Genomic DNA, 18,320 nt, shown 5'->3' with positions numbered 1-18,320 from the left:
AAACCATTATTGGCTCTAGGGAGTGGTCTCCAGCCTGAAGAGTTACATTTCCACTATAGGCACCTGTGCTATATAATAATAACACTACTACTAAAAATAATAAAGCAGGGGCTGGGGATTTAGCTCAGTGGCAAAGCGCCTGCCTGGCAAGTGCAAGGTCGTGAGTTTGATTCCCGGTACCGGAAGAAAAGACAAAAGACAAAAGGCAAAGACAAAAAAACCAAAACAAAACAAAACAAAATAATACTAATAAACCAAAAAGAAAATATTTACTTGGATATATAGCTAGTAATTATAATCTTACATTGAGGCAAAGTTTTCCCCCCAAATGGACATGGCTAACACAGCCTCTTATCTTAACCTGTTTTTTAAATTTCTCTTCAGTATTTTAACTTACTAAATTTATATTTAACTTTTTTTTTTCAGTACTTAGGGAGTGAATCCAAGGGTGCTCTACCACTGAGCTACATCCTCAACCCTTCATTATTTTTTTTTAACCACTCATTTACATATTTTATTTGGAAGTGTTTATACCAGTACAGTAAAACTCAACTTTAGAGATAAGGGATGTTGCTGGGGGTATAGCTCAGTGGCGTAAGTGCCTGCCTGGCAAGCACAAGGTCCTGAGTTCGATTCCCAGTACCAAATAAAAAAAAGAGAGATAATGGATGGCATTAGTTTAGATATCACCAGTTTACTGTAAAAGAGACATGGAAATTATTTACATGATGAAAGACTGAAGAACTTCAGTGGAATGGGCAGTGTTGTGATGCCATCTCAATCAACAGTGATTTACTTCACTCTACATATTTTCCAAGAATGTTACCATCTCTAAATAAGAAATAGTCCTTGTCATCTAGAACTACTTTGGTGCCTCCATATTCTGGAAGAACTTTATCTCCAACTTTCACACTAACTAGTTGGATCTCTCTGCCCTTTCCCTTGGACCCTGACCCCATAGCTACCACAGCTGCCTGCAGTACTTTGCCTTGAGATTTTTCTGGAAGCATAATGCCTCCTAGGTGACAGTTTCCGCTGGACTCTTTTCAACCAATGCTCGGTAAATAGCCGGATAAATTTCCGAAATGCCTGTCCTGCCCTGGCTCTCCCCCGCAGACTCCGCTACCACGCCGCCTCCACAGAGAGGAACCCGCACTCCAGCCCGGGGACACGTGAAAAGGCAGCGCAGCGCCGTGCGCAGGCGCACTCACTGCCGGCCTCCATGATTTAAATTTTTTTTTTTTTTTTTGGTACTGGAATCGAACTCACGAACTTTCACTTGCTAGGCAGGTGCTTGTGCCGCTGAGCCATTATCTCCGGCCCCTTATTTTTCAAAGTCTTGAGACAAAGACTTACAAAGTGATCGGGCTGCCCTCAAACTTATGATCTCACACTTCAGCCTCTTGAGTAGGGGGCATTACAGGTGAATACCACTATCTGGTTTACATTTAACATTCTGTGTATGTGAAGCATCCAGACAACTTAAAATAACTGTATTAGGCACACACACACAAAAGGAATAATCACAGAGGTGTGCTGAAATAAAACTTACTTGATTTTCTCCTTCATTTCTTGTTCACATTCTTTCTTTAATATGTCTAATTCTTGTTGATGCTCCTTCCTTAATGTTCGAAGGTCTTTCTGCAATCTAACAATCTCCTTGCTCAGTTTTTGCTTTTCTCGCTCTGCCTCTGCTAATTTAAATTCCAGATCATTGTGCTGGGCTTCCAAGTTACCAAGCAATTTGGGTTGGATCACACGTGATTTGGAATTTTCTTCAGTATTATCTTCCAAAACTTCAGTGAGTTTATTTTTTCCATCGATGTGCAAAGCCTGTAGTTTTTCATATTTTGAAATCAATTCTTCCATTTCCAGTCTATGTACTTCCTTCTCTCTTACTAAGGAAGAGTCCAGCTCTTTTATCTTTTGCTCCAGTGTCTGACAGGTTAGTTCCTTCTCCTGGAGGGTTTTCTGGGCATCATGAATTATGTTTTCCCAGTTTTGCTTTGCCCCTTTGTTATTTTTACCTCCCTCTTCCCCCATATGCTGAGATGCTATCGAGAAATATTTCTTTTTCTCTTCAAGTTCTTCTTGAAGAACTTGACCCTCATGTTGTTTTGCTTCAGCATGTTCTAGCTTTGTCAAGACCTCCTGGTACTTGCACTGCACTTCAGAACAAGATGACATAATTGTCTCCTCTTTTTCCTGTTCTAGCTTTTGCAACAGATTTTCTTTTTCAGTTAAACTTCTTTGTAAAGCATTGATTTTTTCTTCATATGCCATCTGCACACAGCTTTGGGAATCTGCTTCTTTTTGTTCAGTACATGCTGCCATATTGTCTGCTATTTCTGATTGTGGAGAACTTTCTAATACCTTAAGTTTTTCTTCTAAGATATGAATTTCCCTCTCTCTTTCTTGCAATTTTTCACTTAACTCATTCAAATGGCTTTCTGTACCTTTTTTATATTGCTGTTCTTTCTCCTCCATTTGAGACAGTAACTGCTTCTTGATAGCAGCAATTTTTTGTTCAGCCTTTTTCTTCAGTTCTGCTAATTTTGTGGCACTTTCTAACTCAAGTTTATTCTCCAATGCTTTTAACTCCTCTTCTTTGCTTTTCATACTTGAATTCAGAGATTCTAATTCTTTCTTCTTAATTTCAAGTTCAGTTTCCAAGATAGACACTTGCTTTTCAAGCCTTAAGACTTTTTCCTCAGCTTCTTTAACCCTGTTGTCCTTTTCTTCTCCTAAGTCTTGAAAGAGCTTAAGTTTCTGAACCAGTTCTTTCTGTTCATTATCTTTTTGTTGATTGTAATTTTTTAAAATTTCATTTAAGGACTCAATTTCAGTTGTTTTCTGAGTAATATGATTCTCTAATTCCATAATCCTTTCTGTTTGAGTCTTTAACTCAGTCTGTAAATTGCTCTCCTTTTTCTCCATCTTGTCCTTGTTATCTTCCATTTCACACTTTAGATGTTCAAACTGCTTTTTCTGCTGATCAAGGTCTTCCTTCAATAAATGTATGTGCTCATCTTTATCACTAGCTTCCTTTGTTTTTAATTCAAGTTGCATCTGAGATTCTTTAATAGTGTTCTGATATTGTACAAATTTTGATTGTGCTTTTTTCTTCCATTCTGAGAATTTGTTAGACCACTCATCCACCTGCTCAAGAGCAGAAATTTTCTCTTTATGCAGAGTATCAACTCTCAAGGATAAATCTTGCACCTGATCCTGTAATTCATGTTGCTGTTTGTCATACTGCTTACTTAGTGAGGAAATGGCTGCTTCTTTTTCAGTTAGGCTGATACTATTCTGAAGCTGGGCATTCAGATCAGTTAGTTGTTTCCTAAGAATGACCATCTCAGATTTTTTTTCTGTAAGCTCTTCTTTCATCAGTGTGACAGCATTGATGTTTTCAGATAATTCTTTCTTTAACTGCGTGATACAAGACTCTTTTTCTGAAGCAACCTGTTGCTGATTACCTCCTTCCTTCTGTAAGGCATCTTTTTCTGTTATAAGACCTTCAATTTCAGCTTTCATGCTCTTAATTTGATTTTCCTTTTCTTCTAGCTGATGGATGGCCTGTTGAAAAGAAGTATTTAGTGTATTTCGCTCTTCTGTTAGCTGTCTAAGTTGTGCTTCTAATTCAGAAACTTTGCTAATTTTCATCAGCAGTGCCTCCTTAACTTTAGTTGTGTGGTGCTGACAATGAGAAATCCTAGCAACAATGGCATTAGTTTTACTACCACAAATGTCTATTAGTTCATTTGTTTTAGCTTCCAATAAACCCTCGGTTTTTTTACAGTAACTGTCTACCTTAAATGCCAGTTCCTCAGACAGGGTTTTGAATTCTGAACTTTTGTCCTCGAAGCTTTTCTTACTTGTTTCATGTAAAGACTTTAAGTTCTGGAACTCCTCATCCTTGGTTTTCAACTTATTTGTCAACTCTGAAACCTTAAACTTATCTTTTTCTGCCAGCATTTTCAGTTCAACTAGTTGTTCCTGAAGAGAAGTGTTTTCTTTCAAAGAATGATTCAAGTCAATCTCTAGCTTTTCAAACTGTGCTCTGAGTTTAGTTTCACTTTGTAAAACAGCAGTCATATGAACACACTTCTGCTTTAGCTGTTCCTGCAATTCATTCAGTGCCCCATCCTGCTTCACACCTTCTTCCTTCAGCCATGTTACTTCCTTGCTCATCTCTTCTTTTTCACACCCATATATATGGATCTTTTGCTTGAGTTCTGCTATCTCTTGTTCTTTCTTCTTTAACTGGATTTCATATTTTTCCTTAAGTTCTCCAGCTTGCTCATTAAGTTTCTTTTCCCAGCTTGAGACGACATCATTGAGTTTTTGCTCATGTACTTCTGTGAGACTTTCTATTTGCTCCTTCTGGTTCGTTTCAAGTCTTGACACTGCATCACTGATTCCAGCTGAGTTAGCCTGTGACATTTCCAACATTTTGGCATTGAACTCCTTTTCTTTCTGACCAAGCTCTAGGAAAGTATTTTCAAGCTCTTTTTTAAGTTTGGCTTCCTGATCCACTAGTTTCTTCTTTAATGTTTCTTGTGTCTCTTTTGCTTTCTGCTTAATTTTTTCCATCTTCTTTTCTTGATTTTTAAATTTACTTTCATATTCCTCCTGCAATGTACTAATACTGTCCTCCTTGGCTGACAACTTCTGTTTGAGTATCTCAATTTCTTTACATTGTCCTTCTCTTATTTGCGAAATTATATTTTCTTTTTCCATCAACATTTGCTTTGTTTGCTCTTGTTCAATGTTACTATCTTTAAGTTGGTTCTCATATAATTGCGTTAAAGATTTTATTTTTTGCTCCATTTCACTATTGTGTTTTTCAAGTTGCTGCATTAAGTCTTGCACTTGCATTTTATGAGTGTCTAACTCAGTACAAACATTTTTCTTCTGTGTTTCAACTTCAGCTACCTGATTGGTGAGAAGAATTTTTTCTCTTTCCAAGTTCAACAATTTCTGCTGCAGTTGGGCCACCTGCTCCTCATATGCTTTTGTCTGTTCATGTGTGGTGCTCTGGTGTGACTGAATAAGATCCAGCTTAGCAGATGCTTGGTGGAGTTCCCCTTTAGATTTTTTAATTTCTGCCTCTAAATTTTCTACATGAGCCTTCTGTTCTTTCAAATGCGTGTTCTTTTCCTTCAGTAGAAGCCTCAGTTCATTAATTTGCTCTTCTAACGCCTTCTCAGTTCTCTGGATAGATATTTCTTGTTCTTTAATGATTTTGTCAACTTGTTGCTGATGTTGATTTTTCTGTTCATCCAGTCTGGCCTCTAATTCCTGCTTCATTTTATCTGCTTGATTTGTTAGAACAGAAAGTTCCTCTTCTAGCTTGTTTCGGGCTTTTAATACTTCTGACAGTTCAGAAGATAATGATTCCAGTTCTGTTTGCTTCACATCAAGCTTTTCTAAAGTCTTTTCATTCATCTCTTCAATGTGAGCCTGGAAGAGACTCTCTTTCTCTTTCAGTAAGGTTTCTTTTTCTTGTTCACACTTCTCTCTGAATTTTTCCATCTCAGTCTGATGCTGTTGCTTTAAGACTTGGAGTCTTTCAGTCCAAAGATTATCCTGTTGATGCTGCAGGCTCTCCAAGTCTGCCTTATGTTTTTCAGCCATGACTGTAAGTTCCTTATTGTGCTTATTTTTTTCAGCTTCCAAATGAACAGCTAAATCTTCTGACTGATTTTTGTGTTCTTGCAAGCTTTTGGCCAAAGAACTTTCCAATTCAAGAATTCTCTGTCAAAGAAAATGGATTTATTTTTAGCAATAATATACAGATATAATGTCTGCCACCCACTTAAAGGTTAAAATTTAGATAAATAACTTTAGATCTCATACCAAACAATAAAATGACAAGCAGTATGTTTGCCCTGAATTACTAAAAGAATCATATAATAAAGAAAAGATTATATTTTTTAACATACTTCAGAATTCCAGATTCTTTCTACTTCTTTGGGTAACTATTTCAACCACCACTTCTTTCAAGGATATTTTAACTGGATAGTCAAAACAGAAATAAATCACAATACACAGTATTAACATATGTAAGAAGTTGGATTCCCCCCTTCTCATATTTATTTTAAGGGTTATGATACAGTACTTTATTACTTAAATAATTTAATTTTAGAAGAAAAATAATGTATCTGATTTTTCTACCCCACAAATTATTACTTAGAAGGTTTGCTTTAAAAAAAGTACTTACACAAATTTTTCCAAAGATTGCTATTATCTCATAAAAATATCAGTTTTGGTTTTGGGAAAAGAAGCTAAGTAAGGCAGAGCCATAGAATGTCAGAAGAACTAAAAACATTCAATCTTTTCATGTGACTGGTAAGGAAACTGGCACAATTAATTTAGAAAGCTAGCAAGTATAAGACATAGGCCTCTTAAGCACCTATTTCATTCTAGTATGCCACCTTCTATAAATGTTAATAATGGAAAAAATAAAGCACGATTTAGAAGTGTGGGCAAGGAGTGTGACTATTTCACTGTCTAAATCAGAGCAAAAAGGCTAGAGTCTAAATAGCATTACTATGTTTTCAAAATAGCATAATTCAAAATACTGCTGAAGGAAAGGACCAGGAGGCCTTACAAATATGCATACTAAGGGGTGTGTTTGTGTGCGTATACATATGCACACATGCGTATATACACACATATACATAGAAAATTATAGGACTATGTTTAACATGGCAAACAGGAAAAACAAATACAAAAGCAGGGAATTGGTATAACTAAACTCTGACACAAGCACAAAATGGATAATGTTTAGGACATGGTGTAAGATGAATGTGGACAAGCAGGAAGATGCTAGAAGTACTACCTACAAAGTCAGTCCACTTCCTAGAGATCAAGGGTGAGTAGGCAATGGAGCAGAGATGCTATGGAGACTGAGTACAAAAGGCAGAATGAGTGGTTAATGGAAATTAGCTAAAAGACAAAACCAAAAGCACCATGTAGCAAATACAGAGCCCAAACCCACTGTCATGAATAGTACACAATATCTAAAAATGAAGGGAATATATATGCATAAATCTAATCCAGTAAGACAAAAGCTGCTCTGAAACTATGATGACTGGAGAGCTAATAATAGTCTCCATAGACAAAATAATTTCACAGCTCTGGAGCTTACACATTGTTTAACTTACAGTTCTGTAAGTTTCTGCTTCTTGCTGAAGGTCATGAAGTTTATTTTCACTCTCTATGAGGATTGCTTTTTTCTGCAACTCTAACTCTTCTAGGGCCAAAGATTCTTGCTGCTCTTTTTCTTGGGTGATCTTCAAATATTCTGATTGACTCTTTTCCTGTGCCAAAACAATTATTATCATCTTAAACCCACACAAATCTTTAGCATTCCCAAAACATTTCCATAAGAATCATTTTTATCATTTGATCTGTACCCATCTCTGTGAGATAGGGAACACCATCATCTCTCTCATCCAGAAATGAGGCAATAAAGCTATTTTCCACTATAGCTTTGCCACAATTACTCTTCCTATGAAAAGTTCTGTTCCAATAAGTCCATTATGTCTGCTATTTTTCCATTACTTAAAATGCTTTACAAAACACTGCTGAAAGTGAAGGATCTCATAATTGTTGCCATTTCACCTCTGAGTGAGACTGGTATTTCAACACCAGATCTAGAAACTAGATTTTAAATTTATATACTTTGTGAAAAACACCTCATTATAATAGGGTCCCTCACATGGAAAAGCAAATAAAAATCGTATTACTTCTGAATACATGGATAAGATCAAGGAAATATCTATAAAATAAAGCCTACAATACTCTTTTTAGATGATCTGGGCTCTAACACCCTCAATTCTGAAAAGCTTCTTTGTCCTTACTATGTATCTATATTTATATTTATACTTATATTTATATTAGAGGTTTCTACTATTTTGGGAAGAGCTCTAGAGAGCATTTTTCACATTAAATTAGCAAACTAACTGATAATTTCTTGACTGAACTCTAATTACAATAAGTGTACTTACCTGTACTTATTGACAGCAATATTTTCAGGTCATTATACTCTGGTGAAGCATAATGCTTTAGGGAATGCTAATGTTCCATATTATACTGATTTTTAAACATTTTGAGTACACTATATTGCTGACGATAAAGTGTATGCGTGTGCACGCACACTATTGGGAACTGAACCCAGAGCCTTTACACTGAGCTACATCCTCAATCCTTTTTTGAGTCACTGAGCTTGCTAAATCAGGCTGGGCTCAAACTTGCAATCTCCCTGCCTCAACTTCCCAGAGTACAGGCATGCACCACTACACCCAGGTAAATATATTTTAAGTGCAACTTTTTTTATCTGAATAAAAGAAACAGAGGAAAATTTAAACTGTTAAATTAGGAAAGGAAGGGAATGGTGGCATACACCTGTAGTCCCAGCACTCTGGGAGGCTATGGAAGAATGACTCCAAGTTCAAATCCAGCCTGGGCAGCTTAGTTAGACCCTGACTCAAAATAAAAGTTTAAAAAGAGCTGGGGATATAGCTCAGGATGAAGGCCCTGGGTTGACTCCCCAGCTCCACACAAGTAAGAAAAACAAAACAAACAACATAAAGAAAAAAGGAGAAAATATATGTACACATATGTGTCTTTCTTGTTCTACGGGGAATGTATCTTAATATATCAGTTCCTAGAAAAAAAATACTAACAATGTCAATGTTTAAGGCCCAGCAACTCCAAAGACCCCAAGCTGCTCCAGCATGAGAGCCCACAATTGGTCTTCATTAAAGGCTTTTTTAGCACTGTTTCCAGTTTCACTTAAATTACACTTTCTCCCGTATTTTTGCATGTGTGCATTTGTTTTCCTGCCCCTACTTTTAATATGTACTGTCCTGTTATAGTTTAATATTCTTACAGACTTTTGTAAGTTCTTATAAATTCTTCCCTTTTCAGACCAACAAAAACTATTCCCTTCAGACCAACTATTCCCTTTTCAGACCAAAACTGTTCCCTTTTCAGTCCACTTATGTGTCAATTTCATTTCTCCAGCCAGCCCAACAGTACGTAAATTCATGCGCCTATTTGCCCCACAAAGTAAATTAGAAAACGTGCTACCTCTGTTCAAGAATTCTTGCTATTAGAAATTTCCTGAAGTTCAGACCCAACTAAGAATGAAGACAATGTATGAGAAGAGATTAAAATTTTAAAGACTATTCCTCATCCTTTCACACTGAATGTATTTTAAAATTATACATATTATTTTACAACTTCATGTTAAAACAAACTACACTTTCAATATTAGCATCCCTCATAGTAATTTATATACAAGGTTTCTACAATTGAAGAAAAATATTTTTTGTTTTAAACTTTCAAATTATGCCATGTGAATAAATCTTTCAGCAAGAATATGAATCTTTGCTTTTCTAGTTATTGACCTTGTCAGTTCAGTAAATTTTTTAGAATTTAAGTTTATTCTTTGAACTACAGCATAGTGATTGACATTTTTTTCTTCTTTAAAATGCAATTCAGACAAACTTTGGAAGCTTTGAGTCCTAGGTACATTTAGTCCATTGAGTTTTTAGATACTTTTCCCAAATTATGTAGTTACTATTTCAATTAACCTTTCTTCTCTTTTCCTCTTAATTACAAACTGCTATAGTATAGCAAGGATAGATAAATAAATTGATGAAAGCCTTATTTATGGAAGGTCAATACATTTAATTTTTCAGACAATACTAAGCTAACAAGCTCTGACAGCCTCCTTTTTGACTACTTCCTATCCTTAGGTCATGCCCAGTGGTCTAACCTTAAGCTAGGAGGTAAGGGTAAGGGATGATAATGCTTTTAACTCTGTAAAGTTTAGATATAACAAAAATAAAATAGGTACTTACAAGAGCTACTTTCATTTCATCCTGTAATTCCCTTTCTCGGGCCTGAAATTTCTTGGTTAATTCTTGTTCTTTACTGATCAGTTCCTTTTCATGGAGTTTCTGTAATTTAACAATTTGTTCTTCTGAGGATTTCTGAAAATCAGCCAAACAGATAAAGTGAAAATACCCAGAATAAAATATGTAACTCCACAACTAAATAATGCTTTATTACAGTTTAACCAAACTAATAACTTAAGAGGAGAAACTAAAGCATGTTCCCCCACATAGATCAAAAGTCACCAGAGCGACAACAGTTCAAAGAAAACACAATAATATTTTTCTCTTCGTTTAAGATAATAAATGCTACCCTTGTGGAAGTTGCCTATGAGGCTGAAGTTCTATTTCCACAATGTGCAGGGAAGTTCTCCTCTGGCCTGATAAAGAGCACATTGGGTGGAGAATAAGGACGCCGTCAGAGAAGGCACTTTATTATGGCTAAGCTGTCCTAGCTGCAACAAACTAATTACGTCTTGCTTTGTAGGCATGAAATATTTATTGAAGCGTTATTGGCCTCATTTTCTTAAATAGGAAAACTCAACCTTACATAAATGTCAAAAGTATAGATAACCCCGAAAGTTAATATATTCAAAACTACCAGCAGAACAGGGGAAGAAGTTACCAGACAAAACAAACATACAAGATTAGCTAATATTCTCCCAAACAGTGAGAGGTTAGAGCAGGCTACCAAATAATAAACATATAAAACTAGAGTAAACATAGTAGTGCAACAGACATCACATGGCTAGACAAGGTAATGGAGTGCCATAGAGAATCCAAAAAAGACCCACATTTAATACTTTATTAATTTAGTACTTAATAAAAATAATATGGTATATCAGAGAGAAAAGGTAGACTATTAAATAAATGATGAGACTACTTGATAGTCATCTGGAAATAGTTTAAACTGGATCCCCACCCCATTCCTGCACCAGATAAACCTCAGATGGGCCAAAGATGTAACCATAAACAAATGGAAACAAAGTGTCGGGATAAAACAATTTTAAAAACGATCTCAAAATTTAAATAGAACAAAAATTCAAATAGCAGTGAGGCAAGGTGGTATAAACCTATTATCCCAGCATTCTGGGAGGCTGACACAGAAGGATTGCAAGTTCAAGCCCAGCCTGGAGAAATTAGTAATTTAGTGAGATTTTGTCTCAAAATAAAACATAAAAAAAAGGGTTGGGGATGTGTTCAGTGCAAAAGCCCTGGGTTCAATACCCAGTACTGGGGAGAAAAATCTACATAACCACTAAGGAAAAGTACATCCAACTGCCAAGAATGAAAATCTCCTCTATTATTAAAAAAATAATAATAAATGAAAAAAGCAAAAACAGAATAAAATATGAAGTGAACAAGCAACAGAGAAAAGGCTGCTTAGTATTTCATTGTACTAATTTCCCATGATATAATCAGTCTACTGATGGATATTAAGAGGTTTAGTTTTTGTCCGTGCAAAGTATAACTGTTCTTAACATATTTGCTCACATGTGCATTTCTTTCCCTTTTTTCCCCCTTGCAGTAGCAGGGATTGAAGACAGGGCCATGCACATGCTAGGCACGTGCTCTACCACTGAGCTACACTCCTAGACTCACATGTGAATTTCCTCAGGATAGAGTCTTCAAAGTACAATATTACTCAGGCCAAAAATTATGTGTATTATTATTGCCTGGTTGCTACAAACTTTATGGAGGACAATTCATTCTGAATGAATTAGAAATGCCACCTTCCAGAAAGATGCTATCTTACTTTTTAATCTTTCCAAGTTTATAAAAAATAATCACTGTAGTTCTAGTGTACATAATTCTTATCTATTTGATAAAACATCTTTATATGCTCAGGAGGAATTTGCCACTTTCCTCTTTGGTTGTTTTTTGTTTGTTTGTTTTGGTACTGGTAATCAAACTCAGGACCTGGTGCTTGCCAGGCAGGCATTTGTGCTGCTGAGCTATGTCCCCGGCCCTGTCACTTTCTTCTTGATTTTGGGGGAAAGGTGGTGACTATTTGTCTTTTTCTTAATGATTCCTAGAAGCACTTTACTTATAGTGTAAATTCATTCCTTGACTATAGGTTCTTTTTTCCAAATAATTTTGTCAGTCACTTACACACAGATTAGGCAAGGACTTTTTTGACCACATCCTGTGGAGGACTTTCTACTGAAGCAGCTAAACAGCCCACCTACAAGAAGCTTAAGTCAGCAAACCAGGTAAGGTACATCTCAATTCATATCATGGCCCAATGCAGAGAAAGCAAAGCTTAAAAGGATCCAAAAAATCACCTAAACATTAAATTAATTTCTCTATCAAAGTGTTTTTTTACTGTATCCAGAACATCATAAAAAGATGAAGTCTAAAATACAAATTAACAATTCCCTACAAAGACTGTATCAAAAATACAAATTTAAGTTTCAAAATTATTGTAGCCCATTTCTTACTTTCATTATGTCAACAGCCTCCTGTTTCACTCGACTTAATTCCTGTTGAAGACTGATGCGTTCCTGTTCACTTGCTCTTTCAATAGCTTTTATTTGTTCATCCATTTCTTCTTTCATTTTTCTCCGTGCCTCTTCGGTTTTTTGGGCTGTACTCAAGGCCTTTTCAAGTTCCTCAAAAGCTATAATGAAAACAATAGAAAACAAGTATCTCAAGAAATATTATACTGAGCTAAAGTTTTACATTCAACTTATGGGAACTAAGAGCAGCTGTAGCAGGACAGGTTAAAAAAATGCGTAATTGTTCTAAGCCAATAGATACTTCTGAGGTGTTCAATAAAGATACAAGAATTGTTCAGTCACTGCAACCAGTATTTTTGTTGAATTCTGGATTAAGATATTAAGACTGCTTATATAAGTCTGACCTCAGAAGTCTGAAAACATACTATATTATTAAAGATTCCTCACTTTCCCTACCAGTGTCCCTATAGATGAAAGACATATCCCTGCTTCTGTACTGTATAACTTTAACTGCTTTGTTTGCTGTATAGTTCTTAATTTATCATCAATAACCATGCAATACTTTTGTATACTCAATGAGCTCTATTTAAGAATGGAAAAGCTATTCTTTCAGTATGTTCTCAAGCATATAATAAAAAGCAGGAGGTTTTGTTTCTTTTTTTAAGCACTTACTGAGTGCTGACTGAATCACATATTTAAAAAGTGTACTGTTGTTTTTTGTTTCCCTCCCTGCAACCCCATCCCAGAAAGGGGCTATGTTTCTCAGACTGGCCTCTCCATCCTCCCACATCAGCTTCCCAAAAACGTACTGTACTTTGAACTGAAACCTATTACTTGTATTAGTTTCAAGCTAGAGCTGCTTTCAGCTGACTAAAATGAAAACTAACCAATTCAACAGTGTATGGAAAAGCACTACCAGTAGGGAGTGAAATAAGTAGGAATTCACGCCCAGCGAAAATAATCACCTTAGCTAGAGTAGTCAGGTCTTTAAGAAGCTCAAATAGCTCAACTGGCATCCAACAAAATCAGATAGGAAAACAACAGCTGGGTAATTTGGCACCAAAAATGGATACGTGCATGTACACAGATTTGTACACATTATTAGCCTAATGATATCCTGAAAATCCTACTGCTACTGTCATAATAGACTATTTCCTTTAGTTGTCCTAGGGTAGCACACCTCCCATTACACAGAGATAGACTGTAAACAAAAGTTAATCCTCAAGGAAGGCTTTCAGTGCCATTAAGAAATATGTTTAGGGAAGACAGTTCACTGACCTAGTTGTATAAGTATGGGACTCAATACAAAGAACTAATGAATCAAAGAGTTGGTTCTTTGAAAGAATAAATAAAATTGATAAACCCTTAGCCAACCTTACCAAAAAAAGGAAAGAAGAAGTATGGGAATCTCAACCCAGAGCATCTCAGTAAAAGTCTTTCGTTATTCACAGCTTGCATATTTGAAGACAAACATCTACCAAAGCAGTTTCTTAATGGTAAATTCAGTTAGGTACAGAAAAGGGCAGAAGGCTGAGCACTGCCAACAAGTAGGAAACATAATGTAGGAAACATAATGTAGCATTCAACAGGTTAAAAAGTAATTTCCATGGCAACCGTAAGTCTCTGATATAAAAAAATTCCCAATTCATTAATTTTATATACTTAAGATATAAAACTGATGCTCAAATATGAGATAAATTTCAAAAGAATATTAACTAGCTGAAGTAATTTTTTAAGATTCTTAAATCTAAATTTACTATAATTTGCCAACCACCACCAAGATGGTAATCCTTGGATATGAATATGCTGAAAAATAAAATGTTTAAAGAAAAACATTGTTTTTTCACTAGTTATTCTTTTTATAGTTTTATTTTTTAATTTTAACTGGTATATGTTTGTAATACATAATGACCTCAATCTTCATGGAGAGTTTGTACCTGTATACAACACATCTTAATGTATTCTTAATATTTTTTCTTTTTTTTTTTTTTTTTTTGGTTTTTCTCCGGTACCGGGAACCGAACTCACAACCTTGCACTTGCCAGGCAGGCGCTTTTGCCGCTGAGCTAAATCCCCAGCCCCGTATTCTTAATATTTTTTCATTTCCTTCCTCTCTGACCCTCTTCCTCCATTTCTTGGTTCCATCACCTTTTGTAAAAGATCTCCCTATTTTCTATTATTTATCTTTTATTTTGTTCTTTATTTTTATTTTAGGTTTCTTATATAAGGCAAACGATGAGATATTTAAGTGTGTATGTTTGATTTATTGAAAATACGGAATGCTTAATGAATTTGGGTGTTACCCTTGTGCAAGAGCCATGCTAAACTTCTCTGTATCGTTCCAATTTTAGTATATGTGCTGCCAAAGTGAGCACTATTACTATAAATTTTCATGTCAAGCAGACAGAAATAACTAATCATTCCTACTACCATGAAATTAACCTCCTCAGTTAAAAAGTGGTAAAATAAAATGACTGATTATGCGAAAGAGATTCTATAATAGGGTGTCTACTACTAAGTTTGTGCTGAAGATTTAAATCTAGAAAAGAAAAAAATGGGAAAGGAATACTAATATTTTTTAATGCTGAGATATCTTTAGCACTTTTTCATTATTATTATTAAGCAAGTAATCTTAATTTTCTAAGTATTTCCAGAAATATCTTAAATCAATCTCTGAGAACCTAAAGATCATTATGATGCTCTTCTGGAGTTTAAATGAAAAACTTTGGTTAATTAAACAAAATGAAACAAAACTTTACATAGTCAATACCAGGTAAATTTTCTGTTTTCATTTTTTAAATTCTAGACTCCAGCACAGTGTAATACTGAGTACAACCTTCTCATCTTTCAAAACAAAAATGCTCTAAGTTCCTAGTTAGATATAACCTTCCAATAATTAAGTTTGCTAAGCACACTTCATAAATCTTACAATATCCTAATATTATATTTTACTTTCAGTTTTCCTAAGTCACCTGATTATCCACCAGAAAGTGATTAAAAGAAGTTAAGTTTGGCTCCATAGTACTTTTCATCTAAATTTAACCCTCTATTATGTTAAAAAAAAAAAAAAGACAATTTCACACCTTGAAAGAAATCTTTGAATCCAACATCCTCAATTCAAATGCGGTAACTGGAACATCCAAATTTGCCCTCAGATGATAAATCAACTTAAATACAGGAGCTTGATGGGAGAACTTTTTAAAAATATATTTTTATTAGTGCCTATCAATTTTACAAAATGCTATTTTTCAATGTGGTATTTTAATACATGCATAGAATGTATTCTGATTAAAGCTACTTCTCCAATTCCCCTCCCTCACACCCTCTTTCTCCCACTCTTATTCTCTTCCTCTTGTCTAATACTTTCCTGCCAATCAACAGTAGAACTTTAAAACTGGATTTAAGAAACAGTCCGAGCAATACTTAAAAACCTAAGAATGCTGATAATAATAGACCTCAGCTGAGTAATACTATTTCTCACTAAAGCAGAAGAATTAATTGATTACTAGTTGTTTCTGTCAACAAAATGTAGCACATTACACCTCTAACAGAAATCAAAATTCAGTTTTCTACCTCCATCCTGTTTTAAGGAAATGTTAAATACCCCTAAAAAAGCATTAAGCACATTACATAGAATCACATATATAAAAGATTATTTCAAACCCATTATGGATTTTATACTATCACAAAATAAGTCACTCTTTCATAGGAAATTTGCCTCCAAGAGTGACACCAATTTCAATATCTGAGAACACAGCAAGAGTCTACTTACTAACCAGAAGCATCTCACCTCTGACCCTGTAATCGCTACACAAAACAAAGTGGTATCCACACCTGTAATATTCTAAAAGTGATTCCCCTACTCTTTACAAAGTGAAGTGAGAGTATGCTATAATTGCAAGTACTAAAGTAGTATGTTCTTTATATCCACAGAATTATCTTTCAATTACCAACAACAGGTAAATGAATAGGGAGAAAAGAAGCATGCATCAACCATAGCTGACAAGTCTGCCAACATGCAAGAGGGTGCAGGAGAACCACAGCCAAGACTCACACTGGACAGGAAGGTTAAGCACAAACTGCTGCAGAATGTTGCAAGAACACACTGTGTTCTTCCAAAGCAAAATTCAATGTATCTCAGGCAATTTTTATTAAAAAAAGGAACAACTTTGAAAATACTTGTAGGCAAAAGTTTAACCAACCTTAAATATGGTCCTCTGTCAGTTAAATAAAATATAGGGCAAGATTTTTATTGCTTAGCTTCTCACTTTCCACTTAAAATGAGTTTTGCTTACATTCATGGCAATTATAAAAATGGACAATGCACACTTAAAAGAGTTAAATGGGAAAGGTTGACAATCTACAGCTCAATAATCCAACCATTCACTTATCAAATATTTAGTTGATGGTTGTCACTTGCCAACTGTATGCTGGGTATTGGATGACATACAGAAAATATTTCCGAAAAAGACAGCTGAACTAGTAAGGAGGGGAAAAAGGTAAAAGAACTGTTAGACAAAGCTAAGCATACAGTACTGTTTCTGCTACCCACCGCATATTCCTCTCCTCATCCTAAGCATCCCGATCAATCGTAGTAACAAATACCAGAATTCTGATGCTTCACATAGCACTACAGTTTTGTTGCTCTGTTCTAGAAAACATTCCAACAATAAAGCTAAAGGAACCCACTTCTACTCCCACTGTTGGGAATAAACAAAGATGCAGAATGAGGAAAGACTACAAACCTCCAAATTAACTGCTAATCCTAAGAAGCTAGCTAATGACATAAAAATAATTAGTGCTTATGTCCCCATCCTAGCCACTCCCGCCCTTTAAAAAAAGCAGCTATGAAAATGCATGTGGCATTAGACTTTAAAAAACAGGTAGCACGATAAAATGAATAAAATGCAAGTTAACAGAAAAAGCAACAAAAAAGTTTTGCTTATTAGAACTCTCATACAATCACCAAACCTCCTTTATGAATAAATTAAAAAATCTAGAGCAGCAATTCTCAGTGTGTGCTCTACAGATCCTCAGGGTTCTGGGACCCTTTCAAACGATCTGTGAGGTCCTCCCTTTCCCAAATATGTATCTGTGTAGAGCAGATTTTCTTCACATATTTCAACCAAAATAACATGTGACAACAGACTGCAAAAACAGCCATTAAAACTCAGCTGTCTTGTATTACACCAAATAATGTGATAAACAAAATTATAAAATAAAGCCATTCTTCCCACCAGATTTTATTTTGGAAAATATAGCTGTATTTCATAAAAGTAGTTATGCTAACATGCAATAGGTTTATAACTGTTACTTTTTAAATAGATCCAATATTTTTATGTGTTTAGTTTTAATTACTACTACAATAAGTAGCAATATTAGAACCCACATATAGTTGTTTGAAATTGCCAGTGAATTGTAAGAGTGTAAAGAGAAGATGAAAAAGCTTGAAAGCTACCTACTGCCTATAGCTTACCTAAATAAAAATAAAATACTGTCACCTAGTGGCATAGACCTAATAGTGCAATGTATACATATAAACAGCCTTCAGAGATTTAATAAATATCATATTTGCACTGGAAATATTTTTAAATCTTTCCAAATATATAACAAGGTTCATTCTATTAATTAACTATGCTTTGGCCTTCAAAAATTTACAAATACATCTAAATTCTTACACATTCCTTACATATAAATTCATGAAAAACCTTTAAAACATCAAGGCCAATCTTGGAAAACATTGAGCTAAAGCTAATTAAACTTAATTAAATTGGAGGTATAATCCCACACCAAAGAAATGTATTCTTCCAGTTGCTGATGCTTTCTGTAAAGGTGACACTGTCAGGAACATAAATAAATGCAATTTAAAATAATAATTTTTTCCATCAGATATTCATTTAGTACCAAAAAATGTACTTATTACTTACCTACCATGGCAAACTTAAAATCT

General features: G+C 35.0%; 1 protein-coding gene and 1 pseudogene across 4 annotated transcripts in view; both read right to left on the bottom strand.

Moving 5' to 3' along the window:
- The window catches only part of Golga4 (golgin A4), a 121,929-nt gene that overhangs the window by 35,539 nt on the left and 68,070 nt on the right, over window positions 1-18,320 (bottom strand). For all 4 annotated transcript variants that reach the window (XM_005383706.2, XM_005383707.2, XM_005383709.2 and 1 more), the window contains 4 exons: window positions 12,353-12,531; window positions 9,879-10,010; window positions 7,173-7,328; window positions 1,553-5,760 (listed from right to left, as the gene is read on the bottom strand). In XM_005383706.2, the coding sequence (XP_005383763.1) occupies window positions 1,553-5,760; window positions 7,173-7,328; window positions 9,879-10,010; window positions 12,353-12,531 (4,675 nt within the window). The remainder of the gene's footprint in view (window positions 1-1,552; window positions 5,761-7,172; window positions 7,329-9,878; window positions 10,011-12,352; window positions 12,532-18,320) is intronic.
- Window positions 487-1,224, bottom strand: LOC102024471 (annotated as a pseudogene).

This window comes from Chinchilla lanigera, unplaced genomic scaffold, assembly GCF_000276665.1.
Source record: "Chinchilla lanigera isolate Chin_1 unplaced genomic scaffold, ChiLan1.0 scaffold00020, whole genome shotgun sequence".
Lineage (NCBI taxonomy): Eukaryota > Metazoa > Chordata > Mammalia > Rodentia > Chinchillidae > Chinchilla > Chinchilla lanigera.
The sequence above is the reverse complement of the archived record's forward strand: the minus strand, read 5'-3'. Positions and strand labels throughout refer to the sequence as shown.